The following is a 24,881-nucleotide window of genomic DNA, read 5'->3' on the forward strand; positions in this document are numbered from 1 at the left end:
GACCGATTATTCTTTAAGACAATGTTTCTGGTGTAGCCATTCATTGGCTTCTTTTTAGCCATTTCTAGCCATTGTGAATTTATATCGGCGGCCACCTTGTTCACAATAAGCATGCGCTCTTCTTCTTGCTGTGTTTTTCCAATCGAGTAAACAAAACAATCCGCAAGGGTATTAAGTTTCACCGTTAATCATAAAAGTGATTGTTCTCAGCCTTATCTTGCTTATAAATGTGATATCAATGAATATTAGAATATAATTAGTATAATAAACTATCTTCTGGAGTTTTAAAAACAAAATTGTTTTTAAAAATACCTGAGGATTTCATAGGTATTTGAAAAATATATATCATCGAATACCGTTACCTGTAAGTTGTTACCATATTGTATGTTGGTATTTTTAGTTTCCGCCACGTTTAACTGTTCTTTAGTAAAATAAAACTAATAAGTTAGAAAGTGAAGGGAACTCGGGTTTCTCCATCATTAATATCCAACAGGTGGTTCTTTGTTGATGTGTGTGTGTGTGTGCAATGGAATAACCATAGACGTAGCTAAAAGGGGTTCTGAACCTCTCGTAAAAATGTTTTCTTTCTTCTCCAAATATGGTTTTTTAATGTCTAACCTTTTAAAACATCTTTGTAGTATTATCCCTGTTGAGAATTCTAAGCCCGTCCCTGTTGCATTCTGACTGTTTTGGAGCTTGCTAACCAAAAGCTCTCGTTTGGGCCATAGGGGGTGGTGGAGGTTGGAGGGTTTTGCTGGGCTTTCACCGCCCACACAGCCTTTGCAGACATTTTCACCGCTTTTCCTCCATATGGAAGCCGCAGCTTCCTGCATTCAAGGCACTCGGTTCAACAAGTAACGACGTCAGTCCCCCGAAAATCCAATAAAATTTGTGAAAAACCCCCCACGTCATAGCCCCAAAAAGTGCTATTGAGTGATAAAGATAGCGTGGAATCAGTACTAAACCATTCCATTATCTGAGCAGAGCAGAAGCATCCAGTTTTCGCCATGTTATTCTCCCTGGGTAAGCAATCAGCAGCGATAATGTCAGAGTCGCAATTGTCATGCAGTGCAGTGGCTCAAGCCTCAATAGGCAAGGAATATGTATAAATAAAGACGCAATATGTGTAAAAATATGTATAAAAATATGAATATGTATAATATGTATAAAAAAAGAATATGTATAAAAAAAGACGCATTTTGCTCAAGTCTAAGCCCCACCTCCCACCTAAAAGGCATATCCTGGTCTGGCATACTAACCAGCAATGCTTGGCACCCACCCAACCACAATACACACCCCCCTCCAACCATTCACCCCTGGTGGAGTCCACAAACAGAAAAAAAAAGTCATTATCGCATGCGAGAAATGGCCCGAAGCGAGTTGGAAAAAGCTTTTTCTGAGAGAAGTGGGTGGCGGCTCTGCGACTCTAAAGTTTAACTCTCCCAATCGCAACCACGAACCGGTAATGCATGTACGAACCGGGTTAAGATCGTGGTGTGTGCCCGGACCCGGACACCACCTGGAGAATATTCGCGACGATGTGGTGCTGCCCTCCGTGGAGCCTGGCCATCATTCGCGCCTGGCACGTCGAAGTGTTCGGTTGTAGTTTAGCGGTTGAGCGGTTGCTGTTCGTCTGTTGTAGTTAGTGGATTCGTGGGTGACGTTAATTAGCCTAGATTAGCTGTGTCTTTCGGCAATTAAGTTGCCATTGCATGTGTAGTTTTGCAAATTATTGATTAACCAGCGCTAACCAGCACCCAACAATGTCGAAGGACGCGGACGTGGAGCAGGCGAAACCCGGCGAGGAGCAACAGGCCGCACCCACAATAGAATCAGCCGCCCCCACCATGGTGTCCACGGCAACGACAGTGATCGCGGTAACAAATGGAGAGGCATCACCAGAAGTGGCACCTGCCGCCGGTACAGAAGCGGCAGCAGAACAAGTGAAACCAGCAGGAACAACAACCATTGCAGGCATTGAACTGGCCGCCGACAAAGGTACACCACCATAAGCAGCACACCTGCAACAGGTAGACAGTGAATGGCATTGGATTTGGCTTCAAGTTTGATTAGTGCAAAGTAAAATCAATTGCTGACAGCCGACCAAGTCGACCAAGCCAAGCCAGCCGAGCTAGCCGTGTTTAGTTTTAGTAAAAGTTGTGGCAAAACGCATACACGCCGACTGGGAATGGGAATGGGAGAGAAAGAGTGATGCACTGCCTCCCCCTTCGGAGGCGCATCACGACTCGCACCGAGCCAGGTTTCACTTCAGTTTTCCAGACAACACACAGACACACACTATTGACTTGCTTTATTTATTTCACTTTTGCTGTCTTCGAATTTTTTACGCTTTTCCAAAGTCATCAGTCCGGTCGTCATCTTACCCCGCTCGGGTTTTTACTTTCTGTGTGCTGGGCTTTGTTGTAGACTTTGTTGTTTCTTTTCAAATTTTGCGCACGATCTGCTGCAACGCTTTGGTGGCCGGCACTGCTGCTGCTGACACGCCCACTTACCCGTAATAATTAAGAGTCATAATCGCAATTAATGTGCCAATTAAATTCCCTTGCCCAGCGCATAAAATATATGTATGTATCGGGTCTCAAAGAGGCTAAATGGAGGAGACCATCTTTGATGACCTATTGGATAATTGAATGGGGGGCTCGTTAGAAATTTAAGCCCATCTCAGCCTAATTATTCAATGACCTTTTTTGGGTTCTAGGGGCACTCTCATTACCCGCCGAATTTCGCGAGGAATTTAATTTATTTAATGTGTCATCGACATACCACACACCACATCATCGCCACACCAGGTACACGCCTCAGATGCTATTTAAAGCTATTAATATCAGATGGTCTCTCTATGTGGAGGACCGACTGATAACATTTTCCGGCCGCAGTCCCGGTTAGACAGATAAAATATAGAATAACCCTTCATTGGCGAACACACACACCAGTTCCAAGTAAACAAACAAAAATGTTTACGCTGAATTAGCCAAATTAGGCCTCTCGAGGGCCTGCGAACAGGCTTTCCCCATAAATATGAAACATGATAGCTGATATGTTTGGATCTCGCAACCGTCAGACTATTTTTCCCCCAAGGAACAGTTGTTTCCTGTAATCCAGATCGAATCAAACGGAAGCTAATGAGTTCAAGGGGGTTTACTTACAATTTTGGCCATAAACTATTATTTTAGCAGCATAATCGTCTGTAATCAGTAACTTTTCGAGGCTATTTTAATCTCAAGTCACCGAGAAAAGGCGATAAACCATAAACCAATTACATGTGTTTGTGAAGAGTACTCTACTTTTGGGCCTTCTGAAATCTATATCGGTAGATTAGATAGATGATAGTGGAAGAAATGCCCATGGGAGGTACTCTGAACTCATTATGTTCTCCGCACTTTAGGCAGCAACAAAACCAACATGGATCCGGCGCTCATAAACTTCAAGGTGCTCTATGTGCTGACGCAGCTGGTGGGCTTGACCATGATCGTTCTGGTGGGCACCTGGATTGGCCAACACTTTGGCGGCCTGGGCGGGACATCCAATCCCAAGCTGGAGTTTAACTGGCATCCGCTTTTCATGACGATCGGCTTCATCTACCTGTACGGCAACTGTAAGTAGGGCAAAGGAAGGAGCGCCACTTGGACTTTGATTTGCAATTTTTGGCGACGATCCCACAGCCATACTCATCTACCGTGGCTTCCGCACCACGCGCAAGAAGACTCTGAAGCTCACCCACGCCGGCATCCACTTGGCCGCCTTCGTTCTCACCGTGATTGCCCTGAAGACGGTCTTCGATTCCCACAATCTGGCTAGTCCGCCCATCCCAAATATGTATTCTCTGCACTCGTGGCTGGGCCTCTCCGCGGTGATCATATTCTCGCTTCAGTATGTGGCTGGTTTCGTGGCCTTCTTGGCTCCTGGTCTGCGGGAGAACTACCGCATCGCGATGATGCCGCTCCACATATACTTTGGTCTGTTTGGCTTTGGGCTGGCGATTGCCAGTGCCCTCATGGGAATCACCGAGAAGGCTATCTTTGCCATGTAAGTATCTGGGATTGAATGATGGCTAGGAATATTATAAGCTTCAGGAATATCATACATCAAATCCCACAATTTTGCAGCACCAATCCACCCTATTCTACTCTGCCGCCTGCCGGTCTCCTGGCCAATGTTATTGGAGTTCTCTACGTGGTATTCGGCGCCCTAGTCGTCTATCTGGCCACCGAACCTTCGTATAAGCGCAAGCCCATTCCCGAGGACACGGCCCTTCTCACCTCGAGCTCGGCCAACGAGTAAGGAATCTATTTGGATCCCCTGCCAGCTGCAGTACTTACTTGGACGCCAAACTCTGTGCACAAAACCAACCACAAACCGAAAACCAAACGAAACTGGAACCTGATCCCATGGATGGTGCTTTTTTGAGACATCGGGGATACCTGTTGTTGTATTCGTCGAGATGATTGTTTCTTTCTGTAGAAAATAGATAAATTAATGACTATGTATAACCTCGATCTATCCACATACGTATACCTGCATCGAAAACGGGTGCAACGCGAGTGCTCAAACTTAACGTGCTTAACCTCAAGAACATATTTATGCTGTAAACAGTACCAACTATGCTTTATTATCGTTTTGTGTTAAAATATTGTACGTTTAAATAAACTCGTAACACTAACATTCACCCTCACAGCTAATACTCCCCCCAGTCAGACGTTCTGTCTCCTTCGACTCGACTCCATCCAACTCCTCGCCCAACTCCTCATCCAACTCCTCCATCCCCTCATCTAAGCCAACTCCCGAGCTGGGCGAATAAGTGCCAACGAAGCTGGGCGCGAATCTCAGGCTTAGTTTTTCAAAAAGCATGTCGTCGCTGTGGTTTGGATCTGGATTGTGGTTGGGCTGGAACTCGAGGTCTTCATTCAAACCAACCAAGAAAGTGGGCACCTCTCCCAATCCCTTTACAAATGTCATTCCACGGTAGTTGCAGCGAATATTGAAGCGCCGCAGAACGAATGCAGTACCCAGGGTTACGTGGATTTCGTTGAGAACTCCGGTGGTGGTCATTCGGGAGGCCATGTTGACGGTGTGTCCCCAGATGTCGTAGTAGGGCTTTGATAGTCCTACCACGCCGGCCATTACGGAACCGTGTGCGATGCCTAAAAGGGGGGTTTTTTAAAATTAAGATTCCTGATTTATGATTAAGATTTAAAGACTTACCTATTTTAAGGTTACCCTTCAGGGCATCCTCAATCTTCCGCATTACCCGCAGCAGGCCCAGAGCAAAATCTGCCATCACAACGACTGCCATATCGTCCTCATCGTGATCCCATTTGGACTGGGTGTGCTCTGAGGAAGCATTACCCGACTCAATTGACCCCAATCGAAAGCTCACTGAAAAAAACCACAATTGTAATGGTCAGTGAGAAGGATTGAAGTCAAAGCTACCGGTGGAGCGCCGTCGAGACTCGGAGCTTAGCTCGGACAGCTCTGGAATGTGTAGCGGTGGATCCGCGCTGTGGTCTACCTCCAAGCCACAGGCCACCATGTACGTCCAGCCCATCACCTTTATCTTTTCGATTTTGTACTTATTCTGGTAGGTGGCGAGTAGATCGTCGAAGAAGCAAATGAACTCGTGCAGTGCTCGCAGACCCATCACGTCCTCCACACCCTGCTCTATGGTGGCGAACATCACGGCCACCTTGTCAAAGTTCTCATAGTAGAGCTCATCGTGGCGCTGGCGTTCCTTAAAAACCTCGGCCACATGCGAGGGCAGCATGTTGGCCATGATGATCTTTATCGAGTGGGTCCTATAGGTGGTTTCCTTCATCTTTTCCTCGTACCTGAGGCGCATGCTGCAAGGATAGATTTAGTATCCCCTTTAGTGGGTAAACCTTTTAAAAATGTGTGGATACGTACAAAAAACAGGACTTCTTGATGTAAGCCATGTGACGTCCCAGGAGCGCATAAATTACAAAAAAGGTTAACAGGTACCACGTGTGGGCGTAATCCGACCTCAGTCCCTCGACGGTGGATTCCGAGCGCTCGAAGGCCAGCCCGTAGAAGGTGTGGATGGTGCAGAAGTGGGAGGCCACCAGAATGGCACTCACTATCAGCGTAAGGAAGAACGGAAATCCGTCAATGATGAGAAGGAGGAAGAGTATTATCGTTACGCCATAGGTCACAGACTGCGGGGACACAACCCAGGACTTAGCATTTAAAGAGGATTCTGAAAGTGGGACATACCCAGGGCATAAAGCAAGTGCTTATAGGATTTTCATTCACTAGATTGGTCACGATAATGTCCACCTCCAGCTGGGCAATGTCACAGGAATACTGCAATGTATTAGTCATAGATATTATGTAAGACACCATGGAATTAACACTACTAATAGATACCCACCACTCGCAAAGTCGCCAGAAAGTAGAGAAGGATCACTCCTTGAATGACGAGTGCCGACCGAAAGTACCAAGCATACTCCGCGAGCTGGGAAAGCTTAAAGAGGCACAAGCTGAAGAAGGCCGTGGGATATTCCGATGCGGGGTTTCGCTGGGTTTGGAGCCACAGCTTCTTGTAGACGGCTACCAAACACAAGAGAAACAGAGCCACCAGCAAACCAAAAAATACCGGTAGGCGCTCAGTACTGGTGCTGCGTGGCAGAAGAATTCTTGGTTAGAAGAATGCTTCTGTGTTCCCGCAGAGCACTTACCCGTCGACAATGCCCATTAGAAATATTACCAGCCCAGCCAGGAACATCAGCGTCATGCTGTACGTGATAAGATAGTCCGGTTGGTTGTGGAACCTCTTCTCCCGCTTCCAGCTGCGAAATACCGGAATAAGGAAGTGCACCTGTCCGTTGAACATAAACCGTTCGGTAAGCTTTTCAATGGCATCGCTCCTGTCGGTGCAGTTGCATAGGTCGTCTCGTCCAACTGGCAGTTTCTCCACCTCGTGGACCATTTCGCGCATCGTCTTCGTCTCGATGTCATCGTAAATGTCGCCCAGGCTGAAGCGATATGAGGTTACCGAGGAGCTGCTGACGACCTCTTCCTCCGGATCCGAAAATTCAAAATCATGGTCGCTCACTCGTCCGCTGATTAGGTATGTGTGGACCTGTGCCTTTTTCAAAATCGGGTCCTGCCTGGCCTGTTCGGTGCCCTCCTCGAACAAATACTGATCGTCCAGCAGCCTCAACGTCCGCGCCGACACGTGCACCATTCCGGGACGTCCAGATCCTTCCAGGCGATTGGTGATATCGACGTCCTTCGACCAGATGTCGAACTGCCACCTAATCCGCCCGATGATCCCCGCCAGCAACTCTCCGGAGTGCACTCCGATGCGCAGATTGATGCTCAAATGGCGCCGGTGGCTCAGGTCCTTCGTAATACTGATCATCTCCAGAGCCTGGTCCACGCAGCTATTGGCGTGGTTGGGAAAGAAGACGGGGATGCCAGCTACACAGTTGTAGGCATCGCCCAGGAACTTTATGCGAAGCGACCTATTTTTTTTGGCTGCCAAGTCATAGTTGACGAATAGCTCGTGCAGGATCTCCACCAGATCAGACACCTCCAAAGTCGTGGTTAGATACGTATAGTTTACCATGTCCGCTACCAGAATGGAAACTTCCGGGAAGGGCTCGATGAATAGTTTTCTGTGAGAGTTATACTTTGGGATGAGCATCCTTGTGAAGAGGCTACTCACCGTGTAAAGGAACTACGACGTGGAAAGTCATCGTCGTCTTGGAGACGGCTCTTGACATCCTCTTGAAGGGTACGCACCATGGTACGTGGAAGAATGGACTCCAGCAGGTCCTTCTCTTTCTTCATGACCGCCTTTAGAGCCAAGTTCTGGAAGACCATCTGATACCGTGTCAGTATGACCCGTAAAAACCTATACTCCCTGGCGCAAACAAAAAATACCAGAACCAGGTTGATAAAAAATAGGTACGATGCATATGCAATGAGCGCAGCCACTGATGATTCCCTGGTGTCGACCGACCAGGCAACATAGGTGATATAGATCATGGATACTGCCGCGCCGAGATAGACACTATTGTAGCCCTGGTAGGCAATGGGCAGCATCGTGTAGACCGAGAGAAGTACTAGATGATCGTAGCATGGTACCACCGGAAACCGTGGCTTCTGACAAATGACCACTACAATGTCTGTGGATGAGAGGGTCAGGGATTGCGAATACTTTTAGTGTTCTACCCAATCTACCCATTAAAGAAAGCAAGAGCCCCGTAACCCAACTGCAGATAAAGTGGATGATGTAGTAGGTTTCATTGTCTCGAAGGCTTAACATCAAAAAAAGTGGCATAATGACCATCAATATCATTTCGGGCAGCAGAGTAATCAGTTCCAGATCCTAAAAAAAGGTTATATGAGTAACAGTTTAAAATTCCACAAGATTTCAAACCTTTATCATGACAACCGCCATTATAATATGAGAAGCCAACAACATTTCCATAAATATAATAAATCGAGTAAAATTAAATACAGCAGAGCGTACTCGGTGGCGATCCACAATTCCTTCCAACTTCAAGTCTCTACATTTTTTCTGAAAATCGAGAAACATTTTCAAATACATACGTTTAGATGATACTAAGGTCTACCCGTAGCTCCAACCATTCCAAGCCCCGGATCCTGGTCAACGAGTGAAAGTCCAACACTTCATCTTTAACGGCTTTAGCTTTCATTGCGACCTCGCAGATATAAAAATTTCGAAAATTATGTTCGGCTATTATGTTTTGACGCAAATGTAAACTGAACCTTTTTCTCACAAAATATCAACAATTATCATTTACTAATAGTACTCTTAGTACCTGAAATTTAAAAACAAGGAGATATAAAATCTATGGTTTTTGTAATGTGATCCCTTGAAAATGGGGGTTTCGCCTATAGGACCCACAATGATGGCTATATCTTCCCCAATTCTCAACCGATTCTCAAGCGGAGTACCTTAAACGATTTCTAGATCGATTCTCCACCATTCTGCATCAAAATCCTAAGACAAAATATTTTTTAAATTTTTTGTCCATTTTTCCTGATGGGATCCCTAGAAAATGGGGTTTTCCCCTATAGGGCCCACGGTGATGGCTATATCTTCCCTAATCTTGATCCGATTCTCCAGCGGAGTACCTTAAACGATTTCCAGATCGATTATCCACCATTCTGCATCAAAATCCTAAGACAAAATATTTTTTAAATTTTTTGTCCATTTTTCGTGATGGGATCCCTAGAAAATGGTGTTTTCCCCTATAGGGCCCACAGTGATGGCTATATCTTCCCCAATCTTGATCCGACTCTTATGCGGAGTACCTTAAACGATTTCTAGATCGATTCTCCACCATTCTGCATTAAAATCCTGAGACAAAATATTTTTTAGTGCCTTTCGATTTTAGTAGGTGGACCAGAAAAATCTGTAAATAATTTTCCTCAACTTGTAATGGTCTTGGAAAAATTTGGAAAAAGGGTTTTATTTTTTGTTGCAAGATTTTAATAAAAAATGATGGTATTCTGGAACGTATACCTTTTACGAACCTGCCAAGTACTAAACGAGCTATACAAATTTTCCACCAAGAAGATAAAAAAAAAAATTGCAGTCCAGGAACATTATTTATTTTGGTGAAGTAACAGCCATTTCTTATGAGTAGAGATCTGTTTTTCATAAATTCCATAGTTTTTTGTACTACAATGTTACCCCGCTTGACAGATCATCAGCAGAATATGAGGCTTGTATTAATACAAAAAAAAAATGGTTCATATGTATGTATAATGGGAACTGAGTGGCAACTAAGGGAGTCAGCAGTCGCTGCCAATTCTTATCGCCCCGAATCAATTCTTATCGTCTTGATGCAGCTTTTTCTGTGTGTCTTCTGTATTTCAACTGGTACGCAGAATTTCGTCATGGGGATTCGTGCGATAGGATTCGGCCCGACCGGCCGGTTACTTCTCCTCGGACCACTCGTTCTCCTTGCGAAATTGATCCATCTTCCTGATATTGAAGATCATTCGGATTTCCTCCGGTGTCTTGCCCTTGATCATGTCGGCCACAGCCTTGCACGTGAGCTCCAGCAGGTCCTTGATGTCCAGATAGTTGGCCGCCATGATCAGTTCGAAGAGGGCCTCCCGGTCCACCTTGAGGAATTCGGCGTCCCTCGACTTGATGTCGTCGATGCGCTTGGCCTTACTCTCATCGTCCTCTCTTGGCTTCGGGTCGTTCTTGTGGTAACGGGCCCACTCCAGAACCTTGCGTAGGGTAGTAGAGTTTACTTTGAGCAACGGCACAATGTCGTTTTCGTCGTCCCCCATGCCGCAGTCCTCCAACATGTTCGTAATGGTGCCGGAGCACTTGACAATTTCGATGTCTGTGTCGAAGATCTCCCCGTCGGAGGATTGCAGCTTGATGATCGGCATTTTCGGTTCAAAGAATGATTTTTCTTAACGATTAAAGTTTGCTGCGAAGAAAAAAAACAGAAAACAGAATAAAAAGAACTGCGCAGCTTTTTTTTTTGTGAGATCTTTTTACGACTTTTTTATAAAACGATAAGATTAGTGTTGCCGAATCTGACGGTATCGCACAAATAGTCATGAGCTTTACAGCACTAGAGATAATGCTTCAAAAGTACACACAGACTTTCCATTATTCCATCTCCATTTTTCTACACAAGTGTTTTTTAAAAATTCTCCATTTTTTTTTGCTTAGGACGCGATAAAAATTTGTCCCCAACGATGTCGCGGAACGGATAAGGTGACTACCTTGTTAAGTATCGATAGTCAGTCAGTTTGAATTAAGCGCCACTAGCATTAAATTCGCGGTTTCCATTTTGTTTATTTCTGGCCACACTAAAGTTACGTTAAGTTTGGCGCCACAGATACTTGGATCAACGATCCCAGAGAAAGAGGGAGGAGATACTGCGGACGGTCAAATATATTACAAAGTTGAAGTCTCTTTCCGTTACCCATAGCTCCGCCAATGATATAAAGTAACATTTCGTTTTCAGGAAACTCAGAAGCAACTTTCCTCATTCAAAACATTGCTTAAAGGGGTTTTCCACCAAGAAGATAAAAAAAGAAAGGTGCCCTTTTGGTACCGTCCAAAAATGTTATTTATTTTGCTGAAGTAATCGCAATTCTTATGAGTAGACTTCTGTTTTTCATAAATTCCATACTTGTGTGTACTTCAATGTTACCCCGCTTGACAGATCAGTAGTATATGAGGCTTGTATATATACAAACAAAAAATGGTTCATATGTAGAATGTGAAATGAGTGGCATCTACCATCTAGGAAAACCAGGAAGTAAGGGAGCTGCAGAATCGTGTCTTGGTACAGCTTATTCTGTGTGTGTTCTGTGTACTCCTGTGTACTTCAACTGGTACACAGAATTTAGTCATGGGGATTCGGGTGATAGAATCCGACCGGCTTGTATATGTATGTATATATGTACTAACAAAAAATGGTTCATATGTAGAATGTGAAATGAGTGGCATCTACCATCTAGGGAAAGCAGGAACTAGGAGCTGCAGCTTATTTTGTGTGTCTTCTGTGTACTTCAACTGGTATACAGAATTTAGTCATGGGGATTCGGGCGATAGACTTCGACCTCCTCGGACCACTCGTTCTCGTTGCGCAATTGCTCCTCCTCGTCGGGCGTGATTTCCTTCTTGATGTTTAAGGTCAATCGGATTTCCTCCGGTGTCTTGCCCTTGATCATGTTGGCCAAAGTCTTGCACGTGAGCTCCTGCAGGCCCTTGATGTTCAGATAGTTGGCCGCCATGGTCAGTTCGAAGAAAGTGCCCTGGTCCACTTTGAGGAAGTCGGCGTCCCACGGCATAATGTCGTCGGTGCGCTCGACCTTGCTCTCATAGCCCTCTTTTGGCATCGGTCTGTTCTTGCTCTCATCGTCCTCTTTTGGCTTCGGGTCGTTCTTGTGGTAACGGGCCCACTCCAGAACCTTGCGTAGGATTGTCGAGCTTACGTTGGGCAACGGCACAATGGTGTTTTCGTCGTCCTCCATGCCGCATCTCTCCAACATGGTCTTAATGGTGCCGGAGCACTTGACAATTTCGATGTCTGTGTCGAAGATCTTCCCGTCGAAGGATTGCAGCTTGATGATCGGCATTTTCAATTCAAAGATTGATTTTCCTCAACGATTATAGTTTGCTGCGAAAAAAAAAACAGAAAACAGAATAAAAAAAAACTGCGCAGCTTTTTTTTTGTGTGATATTTTAGTTTTTGATTATCAAAATTTGACAAAACAATAAAAGTAGGGATGCCGAATCTGACGTTATCCAACACATAATCATGCGCTTTACAGCACCAGAGATAAGCCTCCTACAGTACACACAGACTCTCCATTATTCCACCTCCATTTGCCTACACACGTGGTTTTAAAAATTCGCCATTTTTTTTTCTGTTTAGGACGCGACGCAGATTTGTCCACAAAAGACGAAAGGAATTATAATCTGGAGGTGAGCTTAGGAAAGAAATGGTTCCGCTGACGTGCCGAAAAGGAAAACATAAACAGAACCTTGTATCCACGGCCCCGGACAAAATTACAAAGTGGTAAAGTAATACCTATTGTTGAAAAAAAAGTGTATTTAAAAAAGTGTGTGCATTATAATTCTTTCTATTTCAGCTGCAGAGCCCAGGGTCTATCATCCTTAAGAATACAATTTTTGCCGTCTTCAACCCAAGTTAGTATTGTTGAAATTGGATATTCATTTTTATATATTCATTCATGCTTTTTATTTTCAGCTACCGAGTAAAAGAGGACGACTTAATATCAGGACACGTATTTTATAGACTCTAGCTAGATGGCTTCATCTGTTTCCATAACTGTGAGGACCCCATGTGTGTTAACACACTAGATAGTAGCTATGTATGTACATATATGTAGGTATATAAATGCTGCCACGTCATTTTTCATACCATTTTTGATGTCCGATCGGCATAAAATATTCAGAATACACATCTAGACAAACGGCTATAAAGAAAATGTAAGTGGTATTGGAATCGTATAGCCTTTTTGTCATAATTTAATGTTTTAACTATTTCAGATACCAGTTATAATGAATGGAACACTGAAACATGCAGGACATTGGACAGAAGATTAAAAGAAAAAACAGAATCTTGTTGAAATCCTGGAGAACTAGGAAAACCACCTGAAAAACTAAGACAAAGCCCATACAATTAACTAGAAAATAAGAAAAGTCCTTTTTGTTTATTAAGGAAACTTAAATTGTATTTATTTATTGTAAGACAACTTTAAATTGTATTTTATTTAAGGATACATTTATGCAGATCGTTGTGGTTTGGTCCTCTGCGTTTTATGACTCTTCATGTTAAAATTGGATAAAAATAGCTAAATTATAGGTTAAAAAAAAAAAAAAGTTGTATTGGCCAAAAAATGTTTTTGGTCAAAAAGGTTTAAGCCAAGTTAAGGTTTTTATATTAATAAAGTGAATTCCTACCCTAAATCATTGAACGCATTCTGTTTTGAAGAGAAAGAGCAGAGCTCGAAGTTCGCCGTGCTGCCGGCCATTTTATAATTCGCAACCAGTTCAAGCGTCGGAAAAGTATAAATAGAGAGTCGCTGCACCGAAATCCTTTTTCAAAATACATAGTATCTTGGCTATTTACCGTCCGATTTTGATGAATAATGTCTTAAACGACTCGTAGGAACCTATTTGAGCGATTGATGCAAAAAAATTCCCAAAAATCATCCAACAAATTTTTAAGTAACAAATCTCAAAATTTTTTTGCATCAATCGCTTAGGTCGGTTATCCTGAATCGTTTAACACCACTCCCGTCGAAATCGGTTAAGAAATGGCAGAGATAATAATTAAAAAAAACTTTATTTCAGGGAAGCGACCTTCTATTTATACTTTTCCCACGCTTGAACTGGTTGCGAATTATAAAATGGCCGGCGGTCACCAAAAATTTTCGTAACGGCTTAATTAGAGATGAGCGTCAAAAATACTGGAACTAAAAGCTGTGGAACTAGTTCATGTTTTTAATCGATATATCGATTGACAGTCTATACAATTACATACATTATACATGTAAGTTACATTTACATTACAAAAAATGTAATGGTAAATTACAGAAATTCATTACTACATAGGTATTTTACTTACCAAATATGCCAAAAAAAGATTGCTATGAAAAATCTTAAACATGTGTTTTCGATATAAATGCTTTCTTCTGCCACCGCATATTTAATTTTATTTTAATCTCTTTATTTGTATACAATTTTTTAAATAAATACATATACGATTTGGTGCTAAAATACTCACAGTTTATCATTTTTATTTTACAAATTTATTCTGAAGATGGTTTGGATGTTGTATTTTTCCTGCCCGCCGATTCTAATGTTTTAGCTTTTATTGCATATAAATAAATTTCTTTCATATGTTTTTTGTATACTCGATTAGGTAATTGGCTCATTTTTTTACCATTCTGTGGTGTATTTGTAAATTTAGAATTGTTTCTCGTTAACACTTACGTGACGTAAAGACTGTGTGTGTATATGAATATATAAGAATAACTAATGTGTAAAGTGAATAATACCATTTTTGAGTCAATAATAGTAATGATATAAGATCTGATTTTTAGCCGTATGTCTTCGGGTACTAATAATAAGATAGATTTCGTTTATATTCGTATGGAATAAGAAGAAACGTGATAGTCTTGGGAGGAAGATTTGAAAGGGCCTTATCCGGGTGCGCATCCCGGCTAGTCCTCGTCGTCCTTGATGGCTTCGCTGTTGCGCGACATCTTCATGTAGGCGGCACAAATGCACTCACACACAAAGCGGTACTGACTCTGTTATGACAGTTTTAAGTGAGAAATGTGGTTAAATTTTAGCCAAAAAGACACTTTACTTACCACATTTTGAACCATACAGGCGCGCTGGTCACGCATCGTGCGAACAATGTCCAGCGGATAGACCGGTTCCCGGGCCTCCATCAGTGCCAACGCTGTGTCCATCAATATAAGCACTCCGGTTCGCCCGATGCCCGCCGAACAGTGGACAATCACAGGGGGGTTGGCGGCACTGATACATCTGAAAACAAATCCAGATTTGTATTAAAAATATTTAATAAACCTCCTTCCGCAGGCACATACTGGTGAACACTGGTGGAAACGGGTGTCTCGTCCTCGGGGGTGGCTCCATTGCTGGCTGCGCACTTGCGCTCCCGCATCAGACCACCGTTCTCGTCGGCATCAGCGTCTGCGTCCATGAGACGCACCTGCTTCAGACTCTCCTCGATCTCCTGAAGCAGTGTGCGGCTGCGAGCGGATCGCACTCGTTCCGTGAACTCAAGGAAGAGAATGGGATCGGAGGGCACACAGTGGTCCGGCCAGGCCAAGTATTGCATGTGGTGTATGTGCCTCTGCTCGTGCTTGTCTTTCAAAACGAATTCCCGGAAGACAAAGCTGCCGGTTTCGTCTGGTGTCTCGCTTAGGCAGCGCACTGAGAAGCCCTCTGCTAGCTGCAGTTCTTCGCCGGTCACTGGCCAGTACTGATGGCACTTCTGACGACCGGCCTCCATCACTGTGGTAAGCATAACTAACAGGTGGCTACTCTCCTGTTGCACCATGCGCCAAAAGTCTGTTGTTGTACTTGCCAGTGGACCCTGGGTAGCTATGTAGCGGTTTACGGCTCCGCCTGGAATCTCCATGTTAACATAGTTGGCGTTTATATAGTCACCGGTGAGCGAATTGATTAGAGAGACTCGTGTGCAATCATCTATAATAAATATTTCGATTTTAGTCAAGTCTTTGGGAATGTATGGATTTACTTACATGGCGAAATGTCCCGATATCTATTTTTGGCCGCGTTAATAGGTTTCCGAGCTTCTGTTATGGCCAGATCGGGGTTCTTCCGGTACATCAGTTCGTATTGAGCCAGCAAAGCACCCGAGGCTAACCCATCGCTGAGCAGCAGCAGGCTCTGGGTGAACAAAGCATCCCCGTCCAGAAGATTGGAGTGCGAACCGATTTCGTCGCTTTCAGGCACGTACTGGTATAACGGCTCCTCCTCGTACATTAGCGGAACTGAGCGTTGAGGTCGCACCGTAAGTAACAGCTCCCCGCTGGGCTGATGACGGCACTCCCTAATCATGGCTACCACCTGTTCATGGCGAAGGCCGTGCACGTCTCTGCCATTGATCATCAGCACTTCGTCGCCCTCGCAGACCCGCGGAGTGCAGCGGTCGGCCGGTGTGTGGGGAACCACCTTTGAAACCAGCACGGGTAAGCTTAGATCCACGCCACCTTTGACATTGAAACCGTATCGTCCCTGTTCATCAGCCTGTAACCGGATGGTGATGAGGTCGCTGCCGCTGTCAGGCTGCTGTTGGCCCACAGCATCGGCGATTGTCGTTGGAATCAGTAGCGGGCTGTGCTTTCCGGAACTGTAGGCTGGGGGCATGGGCGAAGGCGAAGCTGATTCGTAACGGCGAGTACACTGTTCGATGAAACCGACATCTCTGAAAGAAGAGCATATGGGGTTCATTAAAATTTAGGAAAAAAAAAAAAACACAATTCTCCAACTTACAGCTGAATATCATATTCGTCGCTCTGCTGCTCCCATGCTTTCCTCGGCTTAGATTCAGCCTCTTTAGACGTCACTTTGTTATCATGAGGACGACTCGTTTTAGTGATGGTTAGAATGGTTCCACCTGCTGAAGGCCTCCCGTTGTGCGAGGCAGCGCTCTCCGATCCGCTGTTCTGCAAAGGTGTTCCGCCAGAGGACCCTGATGCCCCGCTCGCCAGTCCAGCTGTACCGGCTGCTCCCAGCAACCGTTTACTCGGTGACCGCACAAAAACCTTGTGAATGCGGCCTCGCTGTTTGGAATCCTGAACTGCTTGCAGTTCTGTGCGGCCGGAATAGTAGAACTTGCTACCAAGACTCATGTTGAGGAAGCGCGAAAGGCGATGCGGACGCTTCAGACGGAAGAAACTGTGGTGCTCCACACAGGACTTCCACAAAGCCTTGGCATGCTTGTGGCTGCACATCCCGAAGCCCAGAAGGGTGTCGTAATTCTCGCTTAGCTCACGTCGCAGCTGGATGAAGAAGTCCTTCCTCTTGAAGGACACCTTGACCATCTTGCTCCACGAGAAGGTGTTCACGCGCAGAGAATGCTGGAAGACGAGCAGGCCCACCGCAGAGACACCCAGCTGTAGCTCCTTGCCATTCGAATCGGTGGCCTTATGCAGATCTATTCCATACAGCTCCAAGCGTTTGGCGTGCTCGAGGTAGTTGTACTCGGCGTCCGCCGGTAGTTGTCCACGGTGCAGCTTGTGCAGCTCGCCCACCTTGCGCTCCGCCTCCACCGTCTGTTCGGAGAGTAGCTGCAGACTGCTCAGGTAGCCTGGTTGGTGTTCCGTGGCATTGAAGTCTCCAAACTCGGCTGTAATACATAAGACAGTTTATGAGGAATTCTTGATTTTATATCCCATTGACTCACATTGCACAGTGTAACTGGCAAGCAGGCACTGCGTGTTGCTGGAGCATGGCAGGATACCCGACAGGATGTGGCGCTTGATCTGAAGATAAAACTGGTAGCGAGTAAACTCCTCCTGCAAGCGGCTCGGGTCGCTCACAAAGAACTGTTGAAAATGATGAGAATTTAGATTCGAATTCAAAGGAAAGAGTATGTCACCTTACCTTAACCCTAAACTCTAATAATGGAACGGAATCGTTGTCGAGCTGGACGCTGCTGCATTGCTTTTTGAACTGCTTCTGTGCATCAACCCATCTCTAAAAATATAGAAAGAATTAGTCTATATTGTAGTAGAGTCCCAAAGAGGATACTTACCACAACGTCCCCTGGTTTTTGGGGAAATAGTAGACCGAAGTAGTCCCTTTCGGATAACTCGAGGTACTGGAAGACCTGCTCTAAGAGCTCAGAGCCCTTCGCTCTCCTCTGTAACGTTAATTATATTTAATTATATTTTAAATGAAAATCATCTTGCAGACAAATATTGTAAGCCTATGAGTGCAGCCCAGTGCGTGTTCAGACCAATTCGCATAAAAAAAAAATTCAAAACCCATCGTACGAATAAATGAACAACACTTTCAAAACTTTCTTTCAAAACCGCATAATTACGCGCATGGCTAATGCACTTGACTTCAAGATATAATTGTAAGGGGGCTTGACTTCAAGATAGTTGATAGGTGGGGCGGTTACCTCGATCCGAAAGGTGTGTGTGATGTCATCTAGGAACAAGACGGTGACGCATTGCTGCCGCTGGGTGTTTTTCTTGTCTCGCGCCAGTTCTGGGCCGCCTCCTCTTAGACGGATGTTTCTGCTCAGGTTGCTCAGTCGGAAGCGCTCAAACATGACCGAACTCCATCCTGGACGACTGCTCACTGGAATGAGGCTGTATCTGGGTTTGGGACTGACGTCGTCTGGCAGTACGTATTACAACTTGGAGGGCTATGATTGCGGTTGCTCCTGGCTCGGTTTCGTTTACTGTTTAGAAAAATTGGAAGGAATATCTTGCAGATTTGGCTATTGTTTGTTGTCTTTTCAGATAGCTTTATTAGATCCTGGATTCTGAAAGAGATATTAAAAAGAAGTAAGTACTTTAGGCTTGAAATAATGACCAGTTTCTTTGATGTTCTTGGTTTAACATTCTATGAAGAGCCGTTCTCTGACCAGTTCTATGTTTAATTGGCTTAAATTGACTTTTCTTAACTGGGTCAGTCAATTTTCCACCAATGCTTTTGAGTTTTTGCAACTAGAGACCTGGGACTTTGTCTAGAAACTACATATATGATGGTTTGTTTGAGGAGAAAGAGGGGTATGAGTCCCTCAATTTAGAGAGTTCTCCGGAGGTTCTAATATTTATGGTTCTATCACACATATCCAAGTTGCAATAACTTGCCTATGTTGGCAAGACAACAGGCTTTCAGGTGTGTTTTATAGATTCTCCACTTTCCAAGGATGTCTATGGTATTTTATTGGGAATTTAATTTTTTTTCGAAATTGATTTTATTTCGTGCCAAGAGCGAATGAATTACACACACAACACACTACTTGGTCGGCATTAATTATTGGCTGGGGCATGCATTTGTAGGGTTTATGTCTAGCCCGTTATGCGCCAGGGTTGCCATGCACGCACGCTGTTGAAGGGTGACTAGAAAGAGAAGATGGGGGGGTTTAGTCCGCTTATCGCTTGTTTGCCGTCTTATTTTTATGGGGACTGGTGTTGTGGAGGTCGGGGGGGGCTCATCACCGCACCCCTTGTGTTTGTGTAGCATTCCTCCTAGGCTATTTTTGAGTTCTTATTCCACATGCAACTCGACAACAATACAAAAACAGCCCCAGCTAAAAACCCGGGCGACATATGCATGTATATGTATTGTTAAGACATCTATTATTATTACTATTAATAGTTAATATTAATTAACTAGTTGCAGAGATGAGTTTCCCTGGATTTCCAGTTGAGTAATCCAGTCTTCATCTTGTACAGATTGTAGATACATATGGGATTCGAGTGCATTTAGCTCTTTTCTATAAAGAAACCGGCAATCTGAGTTGCTTATCTGAGTAGGCGGCTGTTGCGGGTGCGTATGCAAGAGAGTTCTGCCAGCCACGAAACAAAAAAAAAAGGGGGAAAAAAAACAATAACAATCTCAGTCGATGAAAGAGGTCGGTTGAGTCACAAAAGAAAGTAGTAAAGTGTCTTCGTCTTGCACATCTCACCTTTTTTTTTTTTTTTTGAACGTTCGGCTACTTCCGTACTTGAGTTGCGACAACTAAGATTTTTTTTTGTGTATATATGTACATTAATGTCTTCACATAATAGATTTCCTGCTCACGACTCTCGAAGCAAGGAGGCAAGGAAACATAGGCGGGAACAGCTTCGTTGGGCAATCAACACAAATTGACAACAAAACACAAAAAAAAACATAGACAAGTTCGATATTTAACACAAAGACTGGTATTTCATTCCAGTTTTCTTTTAAGGGAAAAACTTAAACAAACCGAAGTGAATGAAAAGTAGAACTGATGTAAGTATCGATTCCTCGGGTATCGGCTCTGCGTATTTTTATCGATATTTCTTATCGTTCCAAAGACCTTCCTCAACAGGTGCCACAATTTATTTGTGTATCATTTAAACTTTAATCATACAAACAAAAAACAAAAATACAAAACCAGTATTGAATGCGACGTCAGATTACAATTGAAGGTTTTAAAAAATATCGATGAAAATAATACATTTCAAATGTAAAATACTTTTTACATAAAAAATACTATATCAACGCATTTCGTAAAAGTATCGTACGTCAAACGTTCATTGCGGCAGGTTGGCATGTCCATGTAAATTTCAGGTACTTTTTTGATGCTGTCTAAGTGGAACGGTGGTTTCTTAAGCGAAGTACCTTAAACGATTTGTGGATAAATTCTCCATCGTTCTGAATCAAAATCTAGCAACAAAATATTTTTCAGATTTTTTGTCAAATTTTCTGGAGGTCTCCTTCAAAAATGGGGAAAATACTTGAAATGGCAATAGGGCTCCCTGCGATGGCTATATCTTCCCCAATTCTCATCCGATTCTCAAGCGAAGTACCTTAAACGATTTCTGGATCGATTTACCACCATTCTGCATCAAAATCCTGACACAAAATATTTTTTAGATTTTTTATCCATTTTTCCTGATGGGATCCCTCGGAAATGGTGTTTTTCCCTATAGGGCCCCCTGCGATGGCTATATCTTCGCCAATTCTCATCCGATTCTCAAGCAGAATACCTCAAACGATTTCTGGATCGATTCTCTACCATTCTGCATAAAAATCCTGACACAAAATATTCTTCAGATTTTTTGTCCATTTTTCCGGATGGGATCCCTCGGAAATGGGGTTTTTTCCTATGGGGCCCCCTGCGATGGCTATATCTTCGTCAATTCTCATCCGATTCTATAGCGAAGTACCTCAAACGATTTGTGGATCAATTCTACATCATTCTGCATCAAAATCTAGCAACACAATATTTTTGAGATTTTTTGTCAAATTTTCTGAAACACCCCCTTTAAAAATGGGGAAAATGCTTGGAAAGGCAATGTGGCCCCCTGTGATGGCTATATCTTGCCCAACTTTCATCAGATTCAAGAGCGAAGTACCTATTCTAGAGATTCTTCATATCATGAGAACGAAATATTTAAGAGAGCCTCAGAAACAGAGTATCTCTCTGGGGCCAGCTGAAGTGCACGGTCGCGAAAATCATTTTACGATCATTTTTATACCCTTGTGGAGGGTATTATAATTTTGGTCAAAAGTGTGCAACGCAGTAAAGGAGACATCTCCGACCCTAGAAAGTATATATATTCTTGATCCGGATCACCTTCTGGGTATGTCCGTCTGTCAGTTTCCTCGCAAACTAGTCTTTCAGTTATTTTATAAAGCTTTCGACTTGAAGCTTTGCACACACCCTTCTTTCCCATGCACGCAGTATATACATATGTAAGTCGGAACAGCCGGCATCGGCCGACTATATTCTATAGCTGACATACATATAATTGATTGATCGGAAATGCTATAACTTTGCTGTTTTTAAAGTTAGGATTTGAATGCATGAATGCTATTTTTGGCGATATAATTCGACATACCAAATTTCATAGGGATCGGTTCACTATATCCTATAGCTCCCTATATCCTATAAATTTGTTATATTATGATATTCTCATTAGGGTCCACCAACTGTATCCGATTTTTCCGGTTTTAACTGCAAGGGTATATCAACTTCGGATCAGCCCGAAGTTCGCATTCCTTTCTTGTCGTTTAATGGAATGAGTATGCTGAACGGTTAGTGTTGTTTGGTTAAATGAGTCAACATGTTGTATGGATAGCGTACAGTCGGAACAAGTTGGATCATCCAAAAGCCTAAGAAAATGTAAGTTGTGTTGTGATTTGTTGAAATGTTAAGCTCCATATGAATGGCACATTTTTGCATTATTTGAATGAACAACCAAAAACTTTGAACAAGAATATGTATATGTATATGTAAAAAAAAAGAGTAAGATCATCGCTGGGCTGTGATCAGTAAGAAGAGCGCAAAAGTAATAAACTTATAAACAGAGCACGCTTCCCAAAACACTCTCACATTTAATTTTCGCTCTTCTTCGCTTTCGTTCTAAGTTAATATATTCAATACTCAAGTATTTAAACTTTTTTCAAAATAAACAAACTTTTTAATTTAAGGGAAAGTACCACAATAAAGAAGTATGTACGGCTGATCATATTTGGTATAGTTCTGCTGCTGCCGATTAAAAATTCAAAGGAAGATATCCTCGACTGCGACTACTACGACACCGTAGATCTATCGTCCAGCCCGAAATTTCCAAATGATTCGTATTTGTATGAAGGCGTGTTGATTCCCCCTCACTTGACCGGCGAATACGAGTATAAATTACTTCCCGATAACTCCAGGGAGTCAGTAGCCAAGCATTGGAGGGGTTGTGTCTGTAAACTTAGGCCATGTATAAGGTTGTGCTGTCATCCCCATCACATGCTCATAAATGGGGATTGCGACGACAGTCTGAAGGAACAACTAGAGCGCCAAGACCTCTATATAAATGTCACCCTCGAAGACGGATCAGTGTCTTCACGACACTTCCGCAAGGACCTGGTGGTGCAGTGGGATCTGCCCATGCCCTGTGAATATTTGTATCCCGTGGATAACCAGAATGAACAGGATCAGTATACCATCTTTGAGGTTGCGTTGTCAATCCTCCATTTTCGATAATGATTAAACGAATTTTTATTTTATAGGATGGCTCATTTCTACGACACTTTGACAACAAAACCTTGGATAAAAGGGAGTACTGTTTACAGCCGCTCAAGATTGAATCGGAAGAGTCCTTTCGAATTTTCCCCCACAATTGTGTGATTGAGAGTGAACCCGATATTGCAAAGACAATAAGTAATAACCATAATCCTCGTTTACCGTTTGCATATAATAATTAAATTTTATTTTCAGTGCTATCATTGTCGCTGTTAGGCATAGTCCTTACAATATCCGTATATGCCTACGTGGAGAAATTGAAAAATTTCCAGGGGAAGTGTTTCATAAGCTACATGATTTGTCTATTTTTAGGCTACTTGTGCCTCCTTGTGGATTTATGGAAACTGGCAGATAAGTTCTGTGAAACACTCGGTAAGTACTTTAAACTTCCTATGTCCTTTTTAACTTTTGATTTTTTTTTAGGGTACATTGGCTATTTTTTCGTAATGGCCGCTTTCTTCTGGCTCTCGGTCATAAGCCTTCACCTTTGGAACCTCTTCACGGGACGCAATCTTAAATCCCTTCCGGAGAACCGGTTCCTGGTCTTTAATATTTATGCCTGGGGCATGGCGGGAGTCCTAACCGGAGTCATCTTTACTGTGGATCATGTTATGGATAGCAATGATCCGCAAAACGAAAAGTGGATGCCAGGAGTAGGTTTCTATAATTGCTGGATTAACAGTAAGTTTGGTTACAAAATCGAAGTTGGTTATTTTAATGGAGGTTTTAATATTGAAACCCTTAGCTGAAGGATGGTCTGCCATGATTTATTTCTATGGACCGCTGGCGCTCCTGATTAGCTTTAACATAACCATGTTCATTCTGACGGCTATTCGCATCCTACAGATTAAAAGGAATCTTACGAATTTCACAGCTCGCAGCGAGAGGAGACAAAAGCTAACATCCGATAAGCAGACGTAGGCAGGATATCTTTTGTCCTTAAAGGATTTATTCTACACATTTCTCCCATTTTCCTTACAGTTACAGCATCTTTCTACGGCTCTTTATTATCATGGGCATGACCTGGAGCCTGGAGATTGGATCCTACTTGGCCCAAGGACACGAGTATTGGGAGAATGTGTTTTTGGTGGCTGACTACTTAAACTGGTCGCAGGGCATCATTATATTCATATTGTTTGTCCTGAAGCCCAGTACCTTCCGACTTATTTGCCAAAGGTAAGTTTTTGTACATTAGGGGTGGTGTCCATTAATAACAAGCTTCTACAATCTGCACGAATCGGCAGAATTCGGGGTGAGAAAGAGGATCAGAACGCCACTGGGTGTGAAGAGGAGATATCTCTCGAGAATAGGTTTTCCAAAAACCTCGAATAGGTAAAATCGCAAAATTTTCTTTGGGTTTTTGGTGTTTGTGAATTAAAACTTAACTGGCTTTATGTCATGGAATGTACTTATGATCCTGCATGTCGGATCGATAATATTTCTATTCGTTATTAATATTGGTGTTGGCTTGCTTTTTTCTTACTTTTTCCTGTAATGCATGTTTTACCTAATTTTTTATTAAATTTTAATAATAGTTTTCTTTTCTTAGGCCCCGATCAAAATATATTTTGAGTCCTACCAGTGTCAAACCTAAAAGTTTACGAGTCTCTACACATCACAACAACAATCGTAAACCACGAGCGGATTCTTCACTTCAAAATTCAACCCTAATGTAGCAGTATCATAGCTTCCGAGAATTCTAGCAATATAAATTCTACGATCATAGCTTGCTAATAAAAGTTAATATTTTTTAATTGCCAAAAATTATTAATTTATAGACGCTTTAAGCAAATTGTCAGAAAAGAACTTGAATGATCAGGGTATTACCGACCGTTTGACTGAGTGTTTTAAAAAAAATGTATTGTTAATTTTCTATTTCAACTAAATGATCTAATATTCTATAAATTATCTATTTCTTTACAATTTCAACTAATATACTTACGTTTTACTACTGTAATACCTCAATACCACAATTTGTGACTTCTTTACTAATTTAACCAATATACTAACATAAGAATGACTTAAATATATTTATACCCTTGCAGAGGGTATTATAATTTTGTCCAAAAGTGT

At 42.9% G+C, this 24,881-nt stretch overlaps 4 protein-coding genes and 2 pseudogenes across 8 annotated transcripts; 2 read left to right on the plus strand and 4 right to left on the minus strand.

Moving 5' to 3' along the window:
- Nucleotides 1-139: 139 nt before the first annotated feature.
- Nucleotides 140-4,681, plus strand: LOC108133511 (plasma membrane ascorbate-dependent reductase CYBRD1). Of its 4 annotated transcripts, XM_070280235.1 has the most exons (5): nucleotides 140-364; nucleotides 1,773-1,998; nucleotides 3,407-3,616; nucleotides 3,684-4,047; nucleotides 4,128-4,681. In XM_070280235.1, exons 2-5 carry the CDS (start codon nucleotides 1,848-1,850, stop codon nucleotides 4,300-4,302), a joined length of 900 nt encoding a protein of 299 aa, XP_070136336.1. In that variant the 5' UTR covers nucleotides 140-364; nucleotides 1,773-1,847; the 3' UTR covers nucleotides 4,303-4,681. The 4 variants fall into 4 exon arrangements, with proteins under 4 accessions (XP_070136336.1, XP_017108952.3, XP_017108951.1 ...); XM_017253463.3 differs by lacking the exon at nucleotides 1,773-1,998; XM_017253462.3 differs by lacking the exons at nucleotides 140-364; nucleotides 1,773-1,998 and adding an exon at nucleotides 742-1,023.
- LOC108133508 (adenylyl cyclase X E) lies at nucleotides 4,437-8,777 on the minus strand. The gene is made up of 11 exons (XM_017253457.3): nucleotides 8,619-8,777; nucleotides 8,423-8,563; nucleotides 8,224-8,371; nucleotides 7,706-8,168; nucleotides 6,714-7,655; nucleotides 6,407-6,653; nucleotides 6,250-6,339; nucleotides 5,923-6,191; nucleotides 5,452-5,858; nucleotides 5,224-5,397; nucleotides 4,437-5,162 (listed from the first exon to the last, which is right to left on the minus strand). Exons 1-11 carry the CDS (start codon nucleotides 8,700-8,702, stop codon nucleotides 4,678-4,680), a joined length of 3,450 nt encoding a protein of 1,149 aa, XP_017108946.2. The 5' UTR covers nucleotides 8,703-8,777; the 3' UTR covers nucleotides 4,437-4,677.
- Nucleotides 8,778-9,602: 825 nt separating this feature from the next.
- LOC108133517 (S-phase kinase-associated protein 1 pseudogene) lies at nucleotides 9,603-10,564 on the minus strand (annotated as a pseudogene).
- Nucleotides 10,565-11,097: 533 nt separating this feature from the next.
- Nucleotides 11,098-12,267, minus strand: LOC108133515 (S-phase kinase-associated protein 1 pseudogene; annotated as a pseudogene).
- A 1,960-nt stretch (nucleotides 12,268-14,227) lies between these two features.
- Nucleotides 14,228-20,034, minus strand: Ptpmeg (protein tyrosine phosphatase Meg). The gene is made up of 10 exons (XM_017253416.3): nucleotides 19,731-20,034; nucleotides 18,210-18,578; nucleotides 17,838-17,945; nucleotides 17,687-17,779; nucleotides 17,487-17,628; nucleotides 16,574-17,429; nucleotides 15,820-16,505; nucleotides 15,139-15,763; nucleotides 14,899-15,076; nucleotides 14,228-14,835 (listed from the first exon to the last, which is right to left on the minus strand). Exons 2-10 carry the CDS (start codon nucleotides 18,360-18,362, stop codon nucleotides 14,746-14,748), a joined length of 2,931 nt encoding a protein of 976 aa, XP_017108905.1. The 5' UTR covers nucleotides 18,363-18,578; nucleotides 19,731-20,034; the 3' UTR covers nucleotides 14,228-14,745.
- A 1,745-nt stretch (nucleotides 20,035-21,779) lies between these two features.
- On the plus strand, nucleotides 21,780-24,657 carry mth (methuselah). 2 transcript variants are annotated; one of them, XM_070280233.1, is made up of 9 exons: nucleotides 21,780-21,917; nucleotides 22,226-22,739; nucleotides 22,796-22,946; nucleotides 23,004-23,180; nucleotides 23,232-23,489; nucleotides 23,554-23,725; nucleotides 23,790-23,984; nucleotides 24,053-24,140; nucleotides 24,358-24,495. In XM_070280233.1, coding segments are annotated over exons 1-8 (1,557 nt in total). In that variant the 5' UTR covers nucleotides 21,780-21,915; the 3' UTR covers nucleotides 24,358-24,495. The 2 variants fall into 2 exon arrangements, with proteins under 2 accessions (XP_070136334.1, XP_070136333.1); XM_070280232.1 differs by lacking the exon at nucleotides 24,053-24,140 and having other exon boundaries at nucleotides 24,358-24,657.
- Nucleotides 24,658-24,881: the final 224 nt, after the last annotated feature.

The sequence above is a fragment of the Drosophila bipectinata genome, chromosome 3L, assembly GCF_030179905.1.
Source record: "Drosophila bipectinata strain 14024-0381.07 chromosome 3L, DbipHiC1v2, whole genome shotgun sequence".
Lineage (NCBI taxonomy): Eukaryota > Metazoa > Arthropoda > Insecta > Diptera > Drosophilidae > Drosophila > Drosophila bipectinata.

Excerpts from the sequence above, each read along its gene's own strand:
- LOC108133511 (XM_043213145.2), top strand. The coding sequence starts at position 1,764 with ATGTCGAAGGACGCGGACGTGGAGCAGGCGAAACCCGGCGAGGAGCAA. Across the intron at positions 1,999-3,406 it reads TGAACTGGCCGCCGACAAAG|GCAGCAACAAAACCAACATG; the intron begins GTACACCACCAT and ends TCCGCACTTTAG. Across the intron at positions 3,617-3,683 it reads CATCTACCTGTACGGCAACT|CCATACTCATCTACCGTGGC; the intron begins GTAAGTAGGGCA and ends ACGATCCCACAG.
- LOC108133508 (XM_017253457.3), bottom strand. The coding sequence starts at position 8,702 with ATGAAAGCTAAAGCCGTTAAAGATGAAGTGTTGGACTTTCACTCGTTG. Across the intron at positions 6,654-6,713 it reads CTAATGGGCATTGTCGACGG|CACCAGTACTGAGCGCCTAC; the intron begins GTAAGTGCTCTG and ends TCTGCCACGCAG. Across the intron at positions 5,163-5,223 it reads GAAGGGTAACCTTAAAATAG|GCATCGCACACGGTTCCGTA; the intron begins GTAAGTCTTTAA and ends CCCCCCTTTTAG.
- mth (XM_070280232.1), top strand. Across the intron at positions 22,947-23,003 it reads CGATATTGCAAAGACAATAA|TGCTATCATTGTCGCTGTTA; the intron begins GTAATAACCATA and ends TTTTATTTTCAG. Across the intron at positions 23,181-23,231 it reads TAAGTTCTGTGAAACACTCG|GGTACATTGGCTATTTTTTC; the intron begins GTAAGTACTTTA and ends ATTTTTTTTTAG.
- Ptpmeg (XM_017253416.3), bottom strand. The coding sequence starts at position 18,362 with ATGTTTGAGCGCTTCCGACTGAGCAACCTGAGCAGAAACATCCGTCTA. Across the intron at positions 17,946-18,209 it reads CACACACCTTTCGGATCGAG|AGGAGAGCGAAGGGCTCTGA; the intron begins GTAACCGCCCCA and ends TTAACGTTACAG. Across the intron at positions 15,077-15,138 it reads GTTTCCACCAGTGTTCACCA|ATGTATCAGTGCCGCCAACC; the intron begins GTATGTGCCTGC and ends ATTTGTTTTCAG.